The 19620-nt window shown below is 39.8% G+C and overlaps 1 protein-coding gene across 7 annotated transcripts in view; it reads right to left on the bottom strand.

Annotated features, from left to right (window-relative positions):
• Positions 1-841: 841 nt before the first annotated feature.
• The window catches only part of SPATA13 (spermatogenesis associated 13), a 161915-nt gene continuing 143136 nt past the window's right edge, over positions 842-19620 (bottom strand). For all 7 annotated transcript variants that reach the window (XM_040583444.1, XM_040583446.1, XM_040583448.1 and 4 more), the window contains 8 exons: positions 19063-19242; positions 17817-18002; positions 14343-14522; positions 13476-13708; positions 10991-11120; positions 10027-10399; positions 6088-6162; positions 842-4849 (listed from right to left, as the gene is read on the bottom strand). In XM_040583444.1, coding sequence (XP_040439378.1) covers positions 4668-4849; positions 6088-6162; positions 10027-10399; positions 10991-11120; positions 13476-13708; positions 14343-14522; positions 17817-18002; positions 19063-19242 — 1539 coding nt within the window. In that variant the 3' untranslated portion in view covers positions 842-4667. The remainder of the gene's footprint in view (positions 4850-6087; positions 6163-10026; positions 10400-10990; positions 11121-13475; positions 13709-14342; positions 14523-17816; positions 18003-19062; positions 19243-19620) is intronic.

Genomic DNA, 19620 nt, shown 5'->3' with positions numbered 1-19620 from the left:
CATCCTGCTGCAGCCGCAGCTCTCAGCTTTGAGGTGAACCAAGAAAGAGAGGTAAGAGCTTGGAAACTGTAAGGAGAGGGAAAGAAATGGCAAACCCAACTATTCTGCCAGCTTTTAAACTTGCCAAAGCATTTTTAACCAAAAGATTTCAGCTAATTTTGTTAAATTTATTATTTTGTTATTTTGTTAAAGTGAATGTGTCTCAGTGAAACATAATTTTTACCACCACCTTGAGCAGGAAGGACACAGGCACGCCTTCCAGATGTGGTCCCTTGCTCTGCTGGAATAATGCAAAATGAAACACTTCCCTGAATCAGAGCACTAAGATGAATGAATCTCCAGCAGCATTGCCCATTGCTCTAACAAGCAGGCACGTAAGCCTGTTCACACACACCTACAGAACAACCCTTTTGGGTGAAACCTTTCAAAAGGTTTTGCTTTTGTTCCAAAGAAAATAGTATTTAATTCTCCTTACCTAAACTCCAGTACTTAAGTCACCATCCTCTGTTAGCAAGAGCTTTAAAAATACAGAATCTGCACTTGCATTTACTTCCAAGGGGAACTGTGGGAGCTGTCTGCCAGGACAAGGTATCACAGATGCATGCGGCTGGGACAGTAACAAGGATGGGGTTTGTCGGAACAGTGAAGACTTCAATCCTAGAATCAGGTTTAGTAGTTGTTAAAATGAACGTGTGCTGGGAAGTACTGTAGCTGTTACTGAAAAACCAAGAGAGGACGATGTGATATTTTTTGCTTTAAAATAATAAAATAAATATGACAGTTGATATATTTTTCCATCACAAAGGATATTTTGTAGACAATAAAAAAAAAAAACCAACAATTTTAAAACTGCACAATGAAGTTTTATAAGACACAGCTGAGGAACTTCAGCTTTGTACATTATTTAATTCAAACATGTACAATAAGGATAAAATAACAGGAATGTAAGTTTGTACTTCTTTCCAGAAAATAGATTCATTTGACCAACAATGTTCCAACAAGAGTAAATAAACCTTGTAATGCAATTACTTCAGAACAAATACGCATCAAGCTACTGCAGTCCTGTTCACTGGACTTCAGTCGTCAACAGACAATTCATCTGCTCTGTAGCCAGGACACTTCATTTACAACATGGGTAACAGCACACAGATGATAAGATGCACAAAGCAATGTAAGATAAAATGTTACAAAACACTTGTCAAAATAAAACATATATGCAAGTCATCTCTAGTATTTACAACAAATAGTTTTAAATTAGAGATCATTCAGAAGGCATCTAATACATCCAAATGCCACGCATACAGAAAAAAAAGCAGAAAGGCAGTCAAAGAAAGATACCGTGTTAGTTATGGCTAAAGACCTTTGGCTCCAAAACTCTGTTATAATTATTTTCAAAAGACAACTAAAATGTGGAACATTTGAGTCATCTGTCTTTGAACTCCGTTATTACACTGACCACTAAAACTCAATGTGAAATTTAGCATGGCAAGAGCCACTTGTAAAACAATCTTATTATTTTATACATCAAATGCTCTGAGATAGATGCAATTATGGTTTGGCATTTTCCTAACTCAGTGGGAACACACTTGAGGACAATTATGTTTTACTGTATCTCATGCATGAAGTCTGAGGTTTTCTGCTCAGCGGGCCATTGGGAAGGCTCTGGCTGTGCTTTATCTAAACGAGGCACAAATATGCTTAGTAGTTGCCCTAGAACTTTTTATAGTTACTTAAAGTGAGAAAAAGCAAGAGAGAAAGAACAGATGTTGCTGTCACACCTTCCTGATCATATGCAACTTTTGTCATCAGAAAGAGAATCAGGGCCAGAGTTGCTAGAACACCAACTTTTACATTTTAGTTGCAATTCTTTTTCCCACAGACTAAAGTCAGGCTGAAGCCAAGCAAATATTTGTCTTAATTGTTGGATAATGCAATTGTGTGTTTTAACTATCATTTGTTTAAAAGATTGTGGTGTAGTCTAAATTTGGCCTGCCTTGTTATATTTTATTTTGATCTGTTGCAAAGTCAGATTGCAAAGAAAGACACAGAGAATACTGTAAAACAACCATGTCTATATGTAGGGTACTATATGAAAAATCATCCTGAGTAATCTGCACCATGAAACATTTGCTTTTTATCCCTCTGAAATCCACTTCTTGAGAAAAAAACTGCCACATCCAAACGCATTCACAAACATTTTTGTTCATTTTTAGGGCTAAGGCACCAGCACTACTACCTGGGAAAAGCCTTCACAGGCACTGACATGTCAAAAGATAAAACTCAAAACCTTTTTTTTTCCAGCACTCCACACAACCAAGCCCTGGAAGTAGGTTTTAGCAAAGACACATAGGTAAGTAAGTGTGGATCTCATAGTGTCTTCAGGTCCAGCTGGGAACGTTTCTAGATGAGCATTGCAATCCAACGTCAGACATTTTTTTTGCATCTAGATCAATTCTTTCAAAATGTGATTATGAAAAATATCATCTCCGCTTCCACAGTACATACATCACTTTGGTTTGCAGGCCTGAACATGGCAAGTACCCACAAAAATGGATATGTAAGAAACACAAAAGGGTTATTCATTTAAGGGGAAGGGCACACATCCGTGCCTGCATTTGGAAGTCTGCTCCTTGTGTTTAAATTGAGCATTTAGAATTATCTTTTAAAAAAATCTGAACAGAAATGGCTTGTTTAAACATCAAAAGAAAAATATTACCAGCCAGCTTTTTTTCACTAATTTTCCCATGCATTTTCTTTAAGCTGGATCATTGAAAAATGTCAGTGCGTATCTTCAGTTCTTAACTGTTTCATGTTACCTTCCATCGCTATGGGAAAGCACTATGCAGTGAACAATTCGGCTGAGCATCACCAGACTTTGCATTATTGCTGAGCTATATATACAAGGCATCTGAAATTTACAGTTTTCAAAAGATGTCATTTAAAATCAAACCCACAAACCTGGGCTTTGCAGAAGTTGCCACAAATTTACCAAATCACAAAATCTAGCGACTAGTGGGCTTCACAACACTGATGATAAATAAAAATAAAGAGGTAACAATAGTAGTAGGAACAAATACATGTTTAAAATAAGGCTTTTTTACATTGTTGTTAAGATGCCTGGCCTCTAGCCCCTTGTTTGTTCATATATTACAGATTCATGACAAAGCTGATTGTGTCCATTGTCAAAGAATACCCTTGGATCTATCCTTATCATCAGATAATGCCCCTAATCAGCAGCAGAGGACAAAGCACTGTAAAGACATTCATAGCAAATCACTTCTGAAACATATGGAGTCTTTCTTTCCTTCTGTATTACCAGCAGTCTTGTCATCTTTAATGAGAGCTATCAAGCAGAAACGATCAGTGCTGCAAATACCAAGATCCTGTTTCTTCCCGGTGACTTTTAAAAAGTTAGTCTCCCAAATCAACTCCATACCATAGGCAAATCATAGCAATGCAAATAATGTATTGCATATGCTGGCCAGAGCTGAGCTTAATCGAGTCAGGTTCTTCCTCGTCCAACAGGCTGATTACTCCAAGACAAAAATCCATCTCTTGTCCACACAATTCCTCTGTCCCTTCCAGTAAGGATTTCTCTTTCTTTGTGAAGAAATAATTGCTCAAAACCCATTAACTGTGTATTAGAAGCATGGGTCCAGACCACTTCAATGTATTTACCATTCATTCATTTTCTAAGTCAAGCTATATGAATACAAAGTGTGAGAACTATGTAACACAGCCAGAAGTCAGCAGGTGTCTCAACTCTGACTTTGTACATTCACATTATCTCCATTAGAAAATAAAAAAATACTTTTTACACAGAGAAATAAGCATATTGGAAATATAAAGAAGCATCTCCCAGGCAAAGAATTACGCAAAAAGTGATATAAAAGCTCTACACTGAAGAGCACACATGCATGCAAGTATATTGCTGTGACTGAAATTAATCAGAGAGGCCCTGGGCTCCTCTCGTTTCCACTTGTGTGCAATAAATGCACATATCTTTATAGTCCATTTCGCACTCTGTTCGTGCTTCTATATGACAGAATAAAATTTCCCTGTTCCAATCTGGAATATGGTAAGGCCTTGTGGGACATTCTCCTGCCATTTGGCAATTTAATAGAAAAAGTCAGGAAGGATTAGGGTCCACTAAATTCTGCAACAGCTGGTAATCACATGGGATGTCTGCACCTGATTTTGGCAGGTGGTCTCTGCTCAGTGCTCCAAAAGAGAGAAAACTCTCCTAAGATTACTTGCCAATATAACTCTAAGGAGAAATTCCTCCCTATCCTAAATTTGGCCATCAATATAAGGTTAAGAAAAATGAAATGTTACAATGACCTGCATGATTCCATCACTGCTTCAACATAACTTAAGAAACAGAGATCAAATGCTGCTGCTTCAGAATAACAGCAAGTTGTCTTTGTCAGAAGGGAGACTGCTCTTCATCAGCTATGCTGCCACTTGGCCACGCTGCCTTCGGAGCAGTCTTGAGGAACTTTGTTTTTCTTCTAGACGAAGATGGTATTTCTGGCTCAAGGGAGCCCAAGGTTTCCCCTCCACAACTGGAGATTCACTGAGCTCAAATAAGCTTAACAGTGTCTCCAAGGTCCTTCTCTAGCGTAAGTCTCCCTCCATGCCAATGTCCTTCCCAGGTCCTTGGCCTCTCACTTTTTAAAGGGGGTGAGTTTGTTGAAGGTATGCCAGAAGAGGGATGGCTTCCGCTTGGGTTCCGCCAGGGCAAAGACCTGCTGCTGCGGGATGCTAGTAGGCACAGTGATGTGTCGCTGATGAATAGGATGCAGGCTTTGGTGTGGAGGAGGCACAGGACAGCCGTTATAGCTTACACCTGCAAAAGGAGCAGTTTAAAAAAGCGTGTGAGTCAGCTAGAAGAGCAACCAACACTGGGATAATTTAAGCACAGGACCATGGGACAAATTCAATGGTCAATAAAGCCAGTATGGATTTTGCCATGATCTTGCATGGAAACACTACTAAAGGTTACCTTTTCTGATGTTAGATTTTTTAATTGCTGCATTGAACATTGATTTGGCTTAAGAAGAGAATACCACCAGTAAAAATGACATTACAGAATTACCAAAAATAAGCAGCAGTTTCACATAGCCAGGCTACATTGTTTGCACAAGTAAATTCCGGTATTTCAAAGGAATGACTTAATACAGTAGGTACTCGTGTTTTAGTCAACTCTCAGAATAAGGCTGTATAAAATATTGCTTCCAACAAAAATGTTATTTCTTCAATTTGGAAATGTTTTTCCCAAGCTAATGTTCTCAGACTTTGACCTTTGTGCATTCTGAACAGAGTCTTCTGACCACAATTTCCATCCACTCCCCTGAAAATTAGGACAGGTTTTATAGGTACCTAGTGGTTGATAAGGAGAAAATGCTTTAATAATATTAATCCCAGAGAGCAGAGGACTACTTAACATCAGCTCCTCCACTCCTAAATTCACACTTAATCTGGTCCCACTTTCTCAATTTATTCTCTCAACACACTAGAGATTTAAAAGGACAAAATCACAGCCCATTTTCTGAGAAAGAAAATGAATTAAAAAGCTGTTTCCAGAGAAACACATGTCTAGTCCATTCCTCCTTCTAGTCTAGGACAGAAGGAAGCCATTTTGAGTATGGTATCATAAATACAGCAACACATCTCTTGCAAAAAGAACTTTAGGACGTTTTACATAAAGCACAGAATTGCTAAAGAAGAATTGCTTGAGTAAAAGCAAAGAAAGGGATCAATAACCCTCATTTCTAATTTAATCTCTGCATGCACTTTCTTACATCCTTAAATAAAGTGCTTGCCTTACCTCTTGAGTTTCTTCTCTAATAAAGAGAATACTGGACTTGCCTGTCTGAAGGAGACTGGGGAGCTGATTTAGTAGACAGTTTACAAAGGCATTGGAATCTGACACTAAAATCCAGGTTCATGAAAATTATTTGAACTCCATGTAAACCATGAAATTTTTTTAAGACTGAAGAACTCAACCTTAGTCAGTGTGAGCTATTTCCTAACATAAAGAACATGGGAACACACTAAGAATGTAAAGCAATTCTGAACACCTACCTTTAATTTTTCCATGCCTTGACTTACGGGCATTCTGCATGGCTTGTTTCTTCTGGTTTTCTGAGATTTCCATTCCTGTGTCAAAGTGTGAATCAAGGCACTGGTATAAAAATATTGTATCTAATACATGATCACATTAAATTAAATAAGTAAACTATATTTCAAACCATTTTTAGTAAATGTAATAGTAATATACCCAAAGGATGTTTTACTTTGTAATATAAATGTAAAGATAGTTTTTCACTGGGATAACAATAGAAACATTAACTTGCTTCTAGATTACTGGGAAAAGCTGCTTTCCAGCTCCTGCAAATGGCAATCACTGGGGAACTAACCACACAAAAAGTTCTTTTTATAAGTCCAGATAGCAAGAGATTAAAAAAAAGTGTAAATTAACACTTCTGAAAGCTACAAGCCACCGAGTAATAGATCACAAATGCAGAATCTGCTTCTTTTTTCACTCCATCTGAGCTAAGAAATTGAAGTCACTGGTATAGCAGCATTACAAATTTGGTTATCTTTCCCTCCACCCAGAGGAGACAGTATCACATAATCTGCCAGACACCGAAGCAGGCTGCGATGTGGTTGTGGGCTGCATTGCGCTGGGGCTGGATCCCTCACTCCAGTTTCTCATGTACTTGTCTGCATACTTGTATGACTTACATAATACTGTAATATGTGTTCAATCCTATGCTATTTACTATCTTGTAATATAGATGCATTATCTGTGCTGAGCACAGAGAGATGTCAGACATCTGCTACGAAAGGTGGCACCAGTGACTGGTGTCGCCTGGAGCCCATGCACAGGCACTCACTTTCCTCTCCCTGTGTACAAGGCAATTACATGTTAAGTTTGCACAAGGAGACAGGGTGCACATGCTGTCACTCATTTCACTCATACGCACATAAAGAGCACAGAAGTTGCAACTCCAAGTCAGAATGGAGTATCTGGTTTGGTTTCGGTTTGCATCTTGCTGCACTCCTCCATACTTTTAAAATTCCCTTTACATTTTTAGCCTGAGCTTACGAAAAAGTTATTACAAATCAGCCCATTAACAGCAGCTAACCATAATTTTGGGGTAGCAGAAGCTTATTTTATTCTGCAGGGTTTTTTTCCTTTATAGAACAAGGAAAAAGATCTTAAAAAAATGAAAGCAATTTCATCAACAGACATCAGACCACTTTCTTAGGGTTACTATTAGTGGTTTGGAGAAGGATTTGCTGGCTGTGGCCTCTTCTTCCCATATATTCATAAAAGCTAAGAAAAGCTAGATATGGTTTGGAAGACAGTGATTCGCACCAAAGTGTCTTTGAAAATAGAAGTAAAATGCCATCTGCAGTTCTGAATTGGAAAAGTATGTATTTGTGCTCTGAGTGGTTAGATTAGAGGCTTTGTGTGAAGTCCAGCAAGATAGCTTACAAAATCAACAAGATAAATTTAAACCTGAGGTTGAGAATACTGGCGCCTTTCCACTGGTTTTGGCTAAAGGAAATGTTCAATTATGCCAAAAAAAAATGAAATTTTAGAAAAGAAGTCTTCTGGGTAATGGAGAAAAAAACCAGGCCGCTGTGACTTGCAAGACCAGATGGACGTTAGCTATTACAACTCAACTATCTTTCCTCTGGTTCATGATAACCTGTCCCAAAACAGGTACATCAGAATAACGAGTTGCAACATTCGAAAAGCAAGTTTCCAGAAGACTGGATGTTACACGGGCAGAAAAGACTGCATGTGCCTATGTGCCATTATCAAAAAAGCCATTTCTCATTTTACTGAATTTTCTTCACTATATTGCTCGGTGCCTGAAGAGCAGCAAAAACGATGGACCATCCCTTGCAATCCCTGCACTCAGCACCATGGGAATTAGTGATCTAGCCCTAAATAAGAGTGCTGTTATGACAAATCTCATTGTTATCACTGCCACTGCCACCACTGTTGAATTGTTACCCTTTTGAATATTGTATGTTCATTTTCATGAGGTCCCAGCAGAATAAATAATGAAATTTAGGGCTATAGGTACTACATCTTTGCAGTTTCTTCATGCTTGGAGACTTCTGCAGCAGTGTCACTTAGAAGGAATGGTAACACTCCACTACCTGCCTGAGACAGGCCTGCTGCTGCCCAGGGCAAGCACTAGTGCAAGGCCTCTGAAGCGTCCTGATATACAGCATTTAGTCCTCTCAGCATGCTCTCCTGGTGCTCCATAAAGTGACCGCTGTAGGAGGAAGTGTAGATACAGATTTGAAGAGCTCAAGAATGCTCCACAGAAAGGATGGGAATGGAAACTGTTCACATTTTATCTTCTTTTGCTCAGTCCTGCTCACAGAAGTGCAGCAGCTGTGACTGATTCCATACTGTCCTTCCATATGACTGTACTACTGTTCTTGTTGTATACTGGAGTGGAGGCTTCCTGTAACTTTGTTGTAAGAGGGATTGTTTGGGCACTCATCATCTGATCCTCTGCACTGCTTTATTACCTTCTAATGACCTTCACCCTGTTGCAATATCAACTTCTTTTTAGAGTTCTGTTTAGGTGAATTAGGAAAGGCAGCCATCACCCATCCCCATGAGAACAAGGTGACTGAACAAGCTCTATACAGCGCAACTCGTGAAAACCATCAGTGCTGTACCCAACAGGATCATAATGTCACACCGTGATGTTCAGCAGAGGAGAAGAGTAGGTTTTGAAAAGTTTGCAAAGTTTAGCTGTGGCTACTTCGTTGTTTACTTGAAACAACTGGGGTTAATTGCAACAGTTGGTGCAATGTGTAAGAGTTTTAACTGCTTTTAGAGTATGAATTGGAAAACTTGAAAGTATTTTCTTCAGCTTATGGATATCTACAAAACATACAGAGAAGACCTTACTTTTGTTACTTTTACAGCACTATTAAACAAGAGAAAGTCACTAAGATCAAAAGGCTTACATTAGTAATCTAAGGGTTATTCCTGTCTTCCTATTCTTCTGAACATGTGTTTTAAGTGAATATGGAATATGAGATTTGGCATCTTGTTTAAATTTTAATAATTGGATTTAAATCATCCATTTCACTGCACTTCCAGTTTTAACTGGCTGTCATCCAAAGCCTAAGCCTAGAGAGTGTTATAAAAAGGAGAAGTTCCCATGCAGTCAACACACACAGACGTACCAATATTTTCATTACTTCTTTAGGAATATTAAAGAGTTTTATTTTTCTTATTAGTGTTGCCATTGTCTTTGTGTATGTTTTTCCAGTGAAATTTTGCTGGAGCTTTTGTCACTGATCATAAAGGAAGCATGAAACTATGCGAAAAAGAAAATTTAAATAACAATCCTAAATATAGACTCACATAGATAACACTGTCCTTGGAGTGCCCACAGGCTGCAGGTCTAAAACCGATCCTAGGATTTGCTACCTTTTCCCCTGCTCACCCAAGATTAGGCTTCATTTCTCTGTAAACTGCCCAGTGATGACACCGTTGGGTCTGTAACTAATGCTACCATACTACTGCACAGGTCTCCTGGACACAGGAGGGTGCCATTATATGACATGGACAGTAAAAATCTACAATTTTTGCTGCTTGGCTTTATGATAACAGATGTTTGGAGTCGATGATTCATACAAAAGTGCTAGGATTTTGGATGGATTTTTATTATTGAATGGTCTTTGTAAATCGCATCTTATCATATCTCCTATCTCATTCTGCTCTGTAATGCAACAGAATCACGAGTTATGCTGTGACACGGATGTCATAGCTAAGTGTCCTGGCCCTTTGGCCCACAATGACAGGGCAAACACCTGAATAGGCTTCACTTACACAGCTAAAGGTCATGTTGGGTTAGCAAGAGACACCAGTCCCACAAGGCAGAGTGCACATCCGCATAAAGCATAATGAAGTGTAAAAGCAAGAATACTCCCCTTTGTTTCTACTGCCTTTTAGAGAGGAAATCTTCCACTCACCCATTTCCTTGTCTTCCTGAACTCTTCTCCTTTCATTTTCGCACGCCTCCATCCATCTCTTTTTATCCTCCTGCTTTTTTGCACAGAACAAATGAACCTCTTCTGTTGCTCTGTTTATTATCTTAAAAGCATTCTTGACATTAATGTTAAAGTCTTTGTCTCTGCCATCTTCAGTGTCCACAATTTCCATCTCATCCATGTCAATACGATCCTTATAATACAAGATGTCCCTTCTCAGTAAGTCCTTCTTACAGAACACAAGCTGATGGTCAAAAAGGAAGAAAGTCCTTTGCTGGCTTTTGCCTTGTTTTGATATTTTGGTCAGTTCTCCTGAGTGGATCAGTTCTGAGCTTCTGGCTAACACATCTGGTCCCTGAGGAGAAAAAAAAAATAAAAATATATATATATACACACACACGAGTTGTAAGTAAATAATAATTTTAAGAACTTACTGTGTGTCTAACCAGTCCCATTTTATAACCAAGTCTTAAGCGCATTTGTTTTTCTTGTACTTTTATTATTAGATTTGAAAATGTCATAGAATATAGATAATCTCATACAGGCAAACTCAATGAATGTGGTTCTGCTTTACTTTATTTCTGCATAAATCAGGAAGAAACTCATTAAAGTCAGTGAAGCAGGTTCAAGCTCTGACAGAACTACAAAAAATCCCAAGGAGATTCAATAGGTCTAGCATTTTAAAAAAATCCGTTTTGTCATCTCAATCCAGTGTCACCTCAAAGACAAGCATCCATGCTAATACATGCTGTTCTTCCTGATTTATAAACAAGGTAATCAGTAACAGAATCACTGCAAATGAAGTAACTGGACTTTGAACTGAGCAATGACCAGCTGAAAAGTAGTCACCATAAACAATCAGCTACACAGAAAGACATACTCTGTAGAGGACATGGAGTGCTGTAAACAGTACCTTTGCTCAGGGGAGGGACAGGCTGACACTTACCTCCCAGTCTACAATAGAGACTTGCCAACGTGCAATCTTGTCTATGCTTTCTAGTCTTCGTTTTCGCTCGTTAATCAGGCACGCTACGTTCTTCATAGCCTCATATGCAGCTTTTATGTTGTTATAATCACTGTAAAATGTAGGCACGTTTCAAAGATCACTTATGCAATGAAGATGATGCAATCACAAACTGTGACACAGTGCTTGTAGTATTAGCCCACGTTACCCATTTATCCCTCTACTCTGGGTACTTAAATAAGAGAAACCTGATTCTCAGCTATCCTGAACCTCCCATAGTGGTCTGTACAATTCAGTGCTGCTATACTGCTAGGCTTTGTTCAGGAGAGAATTATTAAACTGGTGGTGGAAGGAGGCAGAGGAGGTAGATTAATGAATTGCCATACTGTCCCTACTGAAAACAACAGTAGAACTCCCACTGACCTCAGTGATACCTACATTTCACCAAAAGAATTTGTTTTTAAGCAAGATTTTAGTGGGATTTTATTGCCAAGGGCATTCCTTTAATCATATTTAACACCCGTATTTTCTCCTTCTTGTACCCAATGGCTTGGTCAACAAACGCAAACAGAGAATGCTATGTGGGCTAAAAAAATACAAAATCCACCTCAAACAAGGTTTGAGCAAGGGACCAAGGACACAGGTGCTGAAGAGGGGAACTGAAGGAGACAATGCTGACAAAATGGCGTGTTTTCATGGAACAAGCATGTGCGTGCCAAGATGGTCACCTTTCCCTGCCTGCTCCAGGTCAAATGCAAGCCATGTCCTTCTTCCATTGCTCTGCTCCCTTCCTTCTTTCCCTGAGCTCCCCACATACATTTGAATCTCCTCAACCTCCACGCAGGTTTTCATTCTCCCTTGAATAGCATCCATCACTCTTTCACCTTCCTCACATAGTCTCTGAGAAGAGAGAAGGAAAGAGATATATTTCTTGCCTTAGAGTCCCATCAGAGCAGCTGCCTGCCTTTATCAGAACACCTCTTGCAGAAAAGGGAGACAGAGGTAGAAAACAGCACAAGCCAGAAATAAATCCTGCAAAGGGGTTAGCCTTGCTGTCCTTTTTATCTGCTTCTGTCTCAGTTCCTATTTTCATCAGCTGCTGCTGATGGATGCACTTCCATTCTAAACCTGTGCATTACTCTCCCTATTTATATCTATAGAAACTCTTTTCTGCCACACTGTATATAAAAAGTAGGATTAACAATAACAGGATCTTACTAACGTCAGGGAGATGTCCCACAGGGTGACTGCATGATAACCACACTGCTACTTTTGCCCTTCCTTATCTCAGTTCCATCTTTCTCTGTTGGTGAGTACGCTACTCCACACTTGCCGCATAACCTGCAGCCTTCATGGCAGTCTGTGCACACTGGATCTTCAAATTCTTTATAAAAACAAAACAAAAAGCTACCAAAAAAAACCCAGTAGGCCGGAGCTTTACCAAGGCTCCACATGGGTGTAGGCCTGCCTATCTGTTAGCATCTTTGCACACTGGGTGCCTGTTTGTGCTTGTAGGCATCTCTGGGATGCCATGCTACAGAAGAGGAAACTGGTACCATGGGTGGAAGGTGGCAAGACCTTGCTGTTACTTCATCTGCAGGTTTAACAGCTTACAGAATAACCTTTCTAAAATTTGTAGGAGTGAGAGATACCCACGTTAGTAATTGTTGTTGCAGGGTTTCTCAAGTAGCCACAGAACTGAATGGAGGCATTTCACACCTGAATGTCAGTATTTCACATCCCCTGTAGTCTCCAAAGGGAGTCTTCTCAAGGTTAAATAAGTGCAGACTTTGGCCAAGGAAGCATTGCCTCAGGCTGCATTTGGACTTTGAGCACAGGGGTCACAATGGAACATTTGTTTTGCAGTTGTACAAGGTAGAAAGGCAGACATTCAAAGATAAAATCTTAATTTAGTCAAAGATTTAATCAGCTCAGGGGTATACTAGAAAGGCTAATAACCTGCAACTTCAGTTCTTATTCATCCCAGCTGAAAATCTGGACTTTATTGCAAAGGCAGTGTTTATTACTAGTAAGTTTCTAAAAAACAATACCTCTGAACTTGCTCAGATTATGTTTTTTATTAAGGTTCTCTTTACTTTTTCTTGCATCCAAAACAATTATTCAGCTTCTTCCTTTCTTCTGTGGACTTCCTTCTCAGTTTCTTTGACACATTGGCTTTTTTTTACTGATTTACAAATCCTTCCCTGCATCCTACCTCAGCACCTTCTTCCTTTCTTTCTCCCTCTTTCATTTACTCCTTATTCTGTCAGTCCCCTGTGCTGCATTTTCAGACACTGTTTTTGTTAATATTTGTGATAGTTCCAAGATGCCCATTTAGTAAGGAGCTCCTATCTACAGTGGTCAGTGGGAGTTACGTCCCTGATTTGAAAGCCTCAGTGTTGTCTCACCCAGAAAGCTTGGATAATTATGTCATCACTATTATGATTTGGATTTTTCACTCTCTCACCTGTGCTCCTGAGTGGTGTATTTGAGCAATTCTGCAAGCTGCAGAGGGTATTTGCAGATTTTCTGAACGGGCGTGAGAAGAAAACCATCAATGGCAATGTCAATCATCTGCTGAAGCAAGCGACAGGCCTCGAAAAAGTGACGGTATTTGCCCTGTTTCATTAGTTTGGAAAGTTCAATGCAGGCACTGGGATGATTGTTACAATACTCTGAATAAATAGCAAAGCCTTCTTGCTATAAAAAAAAAAAAAAAAAGAAAAAAGTCAAATCTTTAACTAAAGTATTTGTCTGCAAAGGAGGAAAGATATTTTTGTAACATCTAATTACATTAATTAATCCATTTCCTACATTGTTTTCAGGCTGATCAGCCATGAAACTGTGCAGGAACCCACTCTGTAGATCTACTGCCTTGTCAGAACACAGAAACAGAGGCCTCCATTGACTCAGAATAATCCAGCCCACTTTAAGAAGTACTTTTCTTTGGGGAAGACAGCTATAGGCTTAGCAAGTGCGTATCATGAGCTCACAGCCTCCTTCCCCACCACCTACTTTCCTTAATTTCTTCAGGAAGTTTTCACATGCCCAAGATGAGACCACTACCGATAGTCCAGCTCATTTGTGATCATTACAGTTTTGAAAGGGAAACTTAAAATTGTGTAGTGTTACATGCTTGCTAAAGATAAGGAGAAATCTAAAACATTTAAATAATTTTTTAATTGTAAATTATTTTACATTCTAAAATGCTATCTATACCTAGTTTAGTATGTGATAAGCACTTGTTATTAAAATCCCCTCCTAACATGGTAACTTAGCATTTTCTTATCATATGTTGTTAATTTCATAAACAAAATTGACTTTTGCAACATACATGTTGAAGAAAACATGACCCTATTTCACTTAGATGAGGTTCCTCTTTGTTGTACTGTTTCTCGAGGTCCTTCAGAAACTTCCTTTGGAACTTGTAAATATCTTCAATATTTCCAAAAATGGTGCTTAACTGAGCTGCGGTGAACATTCCTGTATGTTTGCGACACTGCCGAATATAACCCTGGAAATGAAATTTTAAAAACTCTTCAGTGTGAAGATGTGAGAACAGGTTCTACTCTGAAACAAGCCCATCTGAGCTGGCAAATCCCCCATGATTTACAGGCGAGTAGTTTCCCAGCCACATACACACACACACAATTTCAGATTTGCATCTGAAACGTTTACATACTGATTCTTGCACTCCAACGTCTGCCTCACAGTAACATAAATGAATGGGGGAATCAGAAACCTGCTGAGTCTAGAAAGCCCACTCGCATCTCCTTGCTACAACTACCCGCCAAGCTGGAGGCGAGCCCGGTGTAAGGCCCCACACATGCTACTACTTTAGGTGCCTCACTTTTTCATAGCAATTACTCTGCGCCATAACAGTTCTTCTCTATGCGGATAAGAACAAACCCTAAAACAATTAAAGACAATTTCTACCAGGGCTGAAGTACTGGTTCCTTAACTGGTGGGTAAGCAGGGCACAGTCTAAGCCAGAGAAGCAAAATAAAGAACATATAATGCACTCAGAACGCTGCTGTTTGGTAAAATCCTTACGGTATTGGGAGGAGGTAATAGTACTGGCCAAACTGCACATAAAAATACACTCTCTTTTCCAGGTTTTTTCTCTTTACTTCTAAGAATGTCACAGGGGTTCAGTTTGCTTTATTCATACCCAAGGAGATACACAACCGAGTCCTCCAGTTTAAAAACGCCCTCGGAGCAAATCCTGCTCTGCCATCATTAATCGACATTAGCTCGCTTTGGCATTTGCCTAGCTAAGAAGCAGAGGTACAATCAGGGGCCCTTTAGGGCTAAAACACGCAGCACCAGCTGCCATGCAGAGCCAGCACATCCTCAGGTACCTGCTCAACACAGCTGAGCGTGGCACTGAGGACACAGTGCAGGGGCTGAGCATCCAGGAATAGCTGCTGTGCTCCTGCTCTCGTATCAGTTACGGTGCCGGGGTACAGATGAGTGCAAAGGTTAACTGGTACGACAGGGGTTATCTGCCAGGCCCCTCCGCTTGACTGCTTTCAGTCAGGTTTCCCCCAAATTGCTCTGGGAGCAGACAGCTGTAAAAAAAGCCTTGCAATTGCTCCAGTGAGGTTTACCAGGAAGCAACCCTGAATACTGCTGGCACCGTTATGAATATTCCTGTCTCCTCCACAGCCATCTGCTCTGACAGCTGTGCAGTGGCTATGCTGCAAGCCAGCTACCACCTTTACTACTGTTAGGAGGGTAACTCCACAAAGGAAAATTAATTCCTGTGCGGCTCTTGTAATGCGGACTGCAGACACTTCTTGAATGTAAAATGTTTTTCTGGGTACATGTCCTGGTTTTGGCTGGGATGGAGTTAAATTTCTTCTTAGTAGCTGGTGCAGTGCTGTGTTTTGGATGTGAGAACAACCTTGATAACACACTGATGGTTTTAGTTGTTGCCTGGTAATGTTTATACTAAATCAAGGGCTTTTTAGTTTCTCAGGCCTTGCCAGAAAAAAGGCTGGAGGGGCGCAAGAAATTGGGAGGCGATACAGCCAGGACAGGTGACCTGAACTATCCCAAGGGGTATTCCATACCATGGGATGTCATGCTCAGTATATAAACTGGGGGGGGAAGAAGCCAGGGCCTGCAGATTACTACTCAGGGGACGGCTGAGCAGCAGTCAGCAGGTGGTGAGCAGTTGTATTGTGCATCACTTGTTTTCTTTTCCCCATTCCCTGTGAATTTCATTACTCTCTCCTTCTCTTTCCTTTCCATTATAACTGTTGTTGTTCTTATTTTTACTATTGGTTTTATTTCACTTAGTAAATTGTTCTTATCTCAACCCTTGAGTTTTACATTCCTTTCCAGTTCTCCTCCCCATCCCTTGGAGAGGCAGGGAGTGAGCCAGCAGCTGTGTGGGATTAAACCACAGCAGTATACTCCAGCTTCATGATCCTGAGGGCAGCAGCCCCAGTGATTCATTCTAGTGCAGAGCCTGCAAATTTGGATTACTATCTGCATTAATTTTTCTGGCTTAGTCTTACTTGAATATGTTTTCAGCCTCATGTCCTGTTTGTACCATGTCTCTACCCCACATGTTGAACATGGAGCATCACTTCTCTACTTGGAAAATGTGTGTTTACTCTCTTGTACTAAACTCAGAGGCATGTCAGATTTTAAAAAAAGAGGTACAGAATTTATGTATAAAAGAAAATTAATTATTCATATTAGTCTAAGAATTAATAGGTCAGTAAAATATCAAAGTCCTAGAACTATGCTAACCACAGCAGCAACACAGCTGTATACACAGATTCCTCCCTCATCTTTTAGACACAGTCAAGCTTACTAGCTTAAGTAAATAGTGAATCTAAAGCACAAAAGTTACACATAATGTTTGAAAATTAGCTAATTAGCAACCAGGTTTTGTCTTTTTGTTTTCCCTTTTTTCTTTCTTCAAAATGCATTTAAAAGGCCTGATCTAAAAAAAAAAAAAAAAAAAAAAAAAAAAAGGGAAAATGCTGCTGTCTTGCCTACTTTGTTGTCCATGAAAGAATCTAATGACAAGTGGTGAACTAAAGGATGACAACACGGCAAATACAGAGAGAGAGAGAGCTAGCAAACCAAGGGTACAAAGGTAGGTTCCTTAGCACCCTTTCAGATGCTAACCACAAACACAAGTCAAATACAGGCCAAATGCATCACAGTCCGCATTAGAAGAGGCAAACTTTAGTGAAAAATATAAAGAAGCTTCTTGTCCAGGCATAGACATCCAACAAAATTTGAACAAAAAGCAGAACACCCCCCACAATTTGTAGTTCAAACAAGCAAGGTAGTTCTAAATACGTTTAAAGACTTCTTCATAGCATCTATGCACCCAGCAAAAATCCCTTTGCTGGTGTAAACAAAGCAAAAAAAATCTTACCCAGCAAACATCCTCTCTGCACCTTACTTTCAAAAAGTTTGTCCCTAAACTGTAACTGATGTTATTAAAGTTACTAAAAGGTTTCTACCTAAACCAAGTGCTAAAAAGTTCTAAATACTGGAATTCCTTCTCTCATTATTATGGAAATATTGGGCAGATAACCAAAGCACTTTTTCCATGTCTAAAATGGGATTTTTTTAATTTTTTTTTTTTTCAAAAAAAAGGAAGTGGTGCCTTAGGCCAGTCAGCAGACAGGAAAGCCATAAGAAGACACAAGAAGAGTCTCACCAACAGTCAGAAGTGCAATTGGGAATATTTTGATGAGAAGCCACTCTGGTTCTCAGCTTATGTGGGATGTTTTGTTCACACTAGGTCAGTATAACGCCCTCAGATTAAAGCATGTACCTCACAGATGTCCTTGAGATGCTTGATATAGACTCGTTCTGTGTTCATAATTTCCTGTATAACGTTGGTTCTCATCTGATCCTTGTTTTCAGCTATTTTCTGACGATGCTTGCTAATATCTGCATCTTGTTCTTCATCCTGGATACTACTACAATTTTCTGGCACTTCTTCCTGATTAACTCGCAGCTGCAGCCAGAACAAACAAAGCAAACTTGAGTAAAGCAGCAAACTTTTACAAAAGTAAAACATGTGATAAATCTGTTACAAACTTCTTACAATTAAGAGAGGACCTGCTACAGAACTGTTCCCATTCTTACCTTATACAGAGGGTTCCACAATAGCATTTATCTCACTGTACCCACTGTTTATTCAAATAGTGTTGAAATTTCTGTCTGGTTAAATACATGGCTTTCTACTCACAGTATCTAAGAGATACCCTGTGTATTTTTCAGACTTAACCTTATTTCTGACCCTTACTAATAGTTCATGCATTATTTTGGCCAAGCCAGCATATGGATAAAAATTACAAAAGTAAACAACTCAAACACTTCTGAGTAGTTTACCTTTGCCACAGTTCCCCATCTGTACAATGTGGGTAACAGCACCTCCTTTTTCATCTTTTGTCTGACTGCCCGTGTTGGCTGGACATCTAAGAAGGGCAAAGGCAGGAACCATCTCTTGCACTTTGTGTAGTACTTCAGATAGTGTGGCCCAAGCTTTCTTACAGGCTCTCAAAAAGTACTTTAACTTCTCCAAACATAGTTCAATTTTATACCATTCTAGAGTTATATTGTCATTAATCTGGCTGACTTCTGACTGGGGAATTCAGACTGTGAACCAGATTCCTACACCATGTTGTGATAATAAATTAAGCCCTATTTTACCAAGAAATCGCTGCAGCACAGCTTTCCCCACTCCCTCATGAAAACTGCTGTGTCCTCTCCATATACGCTGACTGCTCCTGGTTGAGCAGTCTGCTGCCCTCATTTCTACTGAGAAATTCCTTTGGTTACAAAAGGACCACAGAAAGGAAGAAGCCAGAGTAAAAGGTGTCAGAGGAGCTAAGGGATCCCGGGGTGTGATTCTCCATTGCTTCTTTCTTTGTGAAGTCATTAGGAGTTACACCACTGATGTTCAGGTGCAAAGATGCTGAGGATCAGGTCCTTCACTTAAACATTTATGACAATTGTTGCACCCTGCTAGGAATCTTGCATGACAATGGTGCAAAAGCAAGAGTGTTACTCACCCTGACAAAGCTAGCTGGAAACCAGGCTTCCTTGTCCTCATTTCTTCCCCACCACCAGTCTTTGTTGGAAGCTTCTAGAACTCTAATGACATCTCCAGCTTTGAAGCCCAGCTCTTGATCATCCATAGTCACATGGTCCCAGAGAGCTTCTGCATAGACAATGCTGCCATCGCTTATCAGCTGAGATGGGAAGAGAATGAGGTTGTGAAGGGCAAAAGATACAACAGTGAACTGTTTGTAAATTACTAAAAGATCAAAACACCTCACTGGAGTGCCTATGATTACTCCTATTACAGGATAAAACTAAAATTCTGAGTTTTCAGAAGTCTATGCATATATTTATTAGTGAAAACACTTAGAGTCCTACTCCAGAGCAGTTACACAGGCTAACAAGTTACACTCCCAGTGAAGTTAGTCACTGTGCTCTTCCCTTGGCATCTGCTCATGGGCTGTGCCAGAGACAGGACACCATGGCTGCTGGAGTCTTCGCTCCGCTGGCTGCTGCCATTGCACTTTTTATTAATGTGAAACCTGAGACCTGTGGAAAACACCACCACC

The sequence above is a fragment of the Falco naumanni genome, chromosome 2, assembly GCF_017639655.2.
Source record: "Falco naumanni isolate bFalNau1 chromosome 2, bFalNau1.pat, whole genome shotgun sequence".
Lineage (NCBI taxonomy): Eukaryota > Metazoa > Chordata > Aves > Falconiformes > Falconidae > Falco > Falco naumanni.
This window is presented reverse-complemented; position numbering and strand designations above follow the sequence as displayed.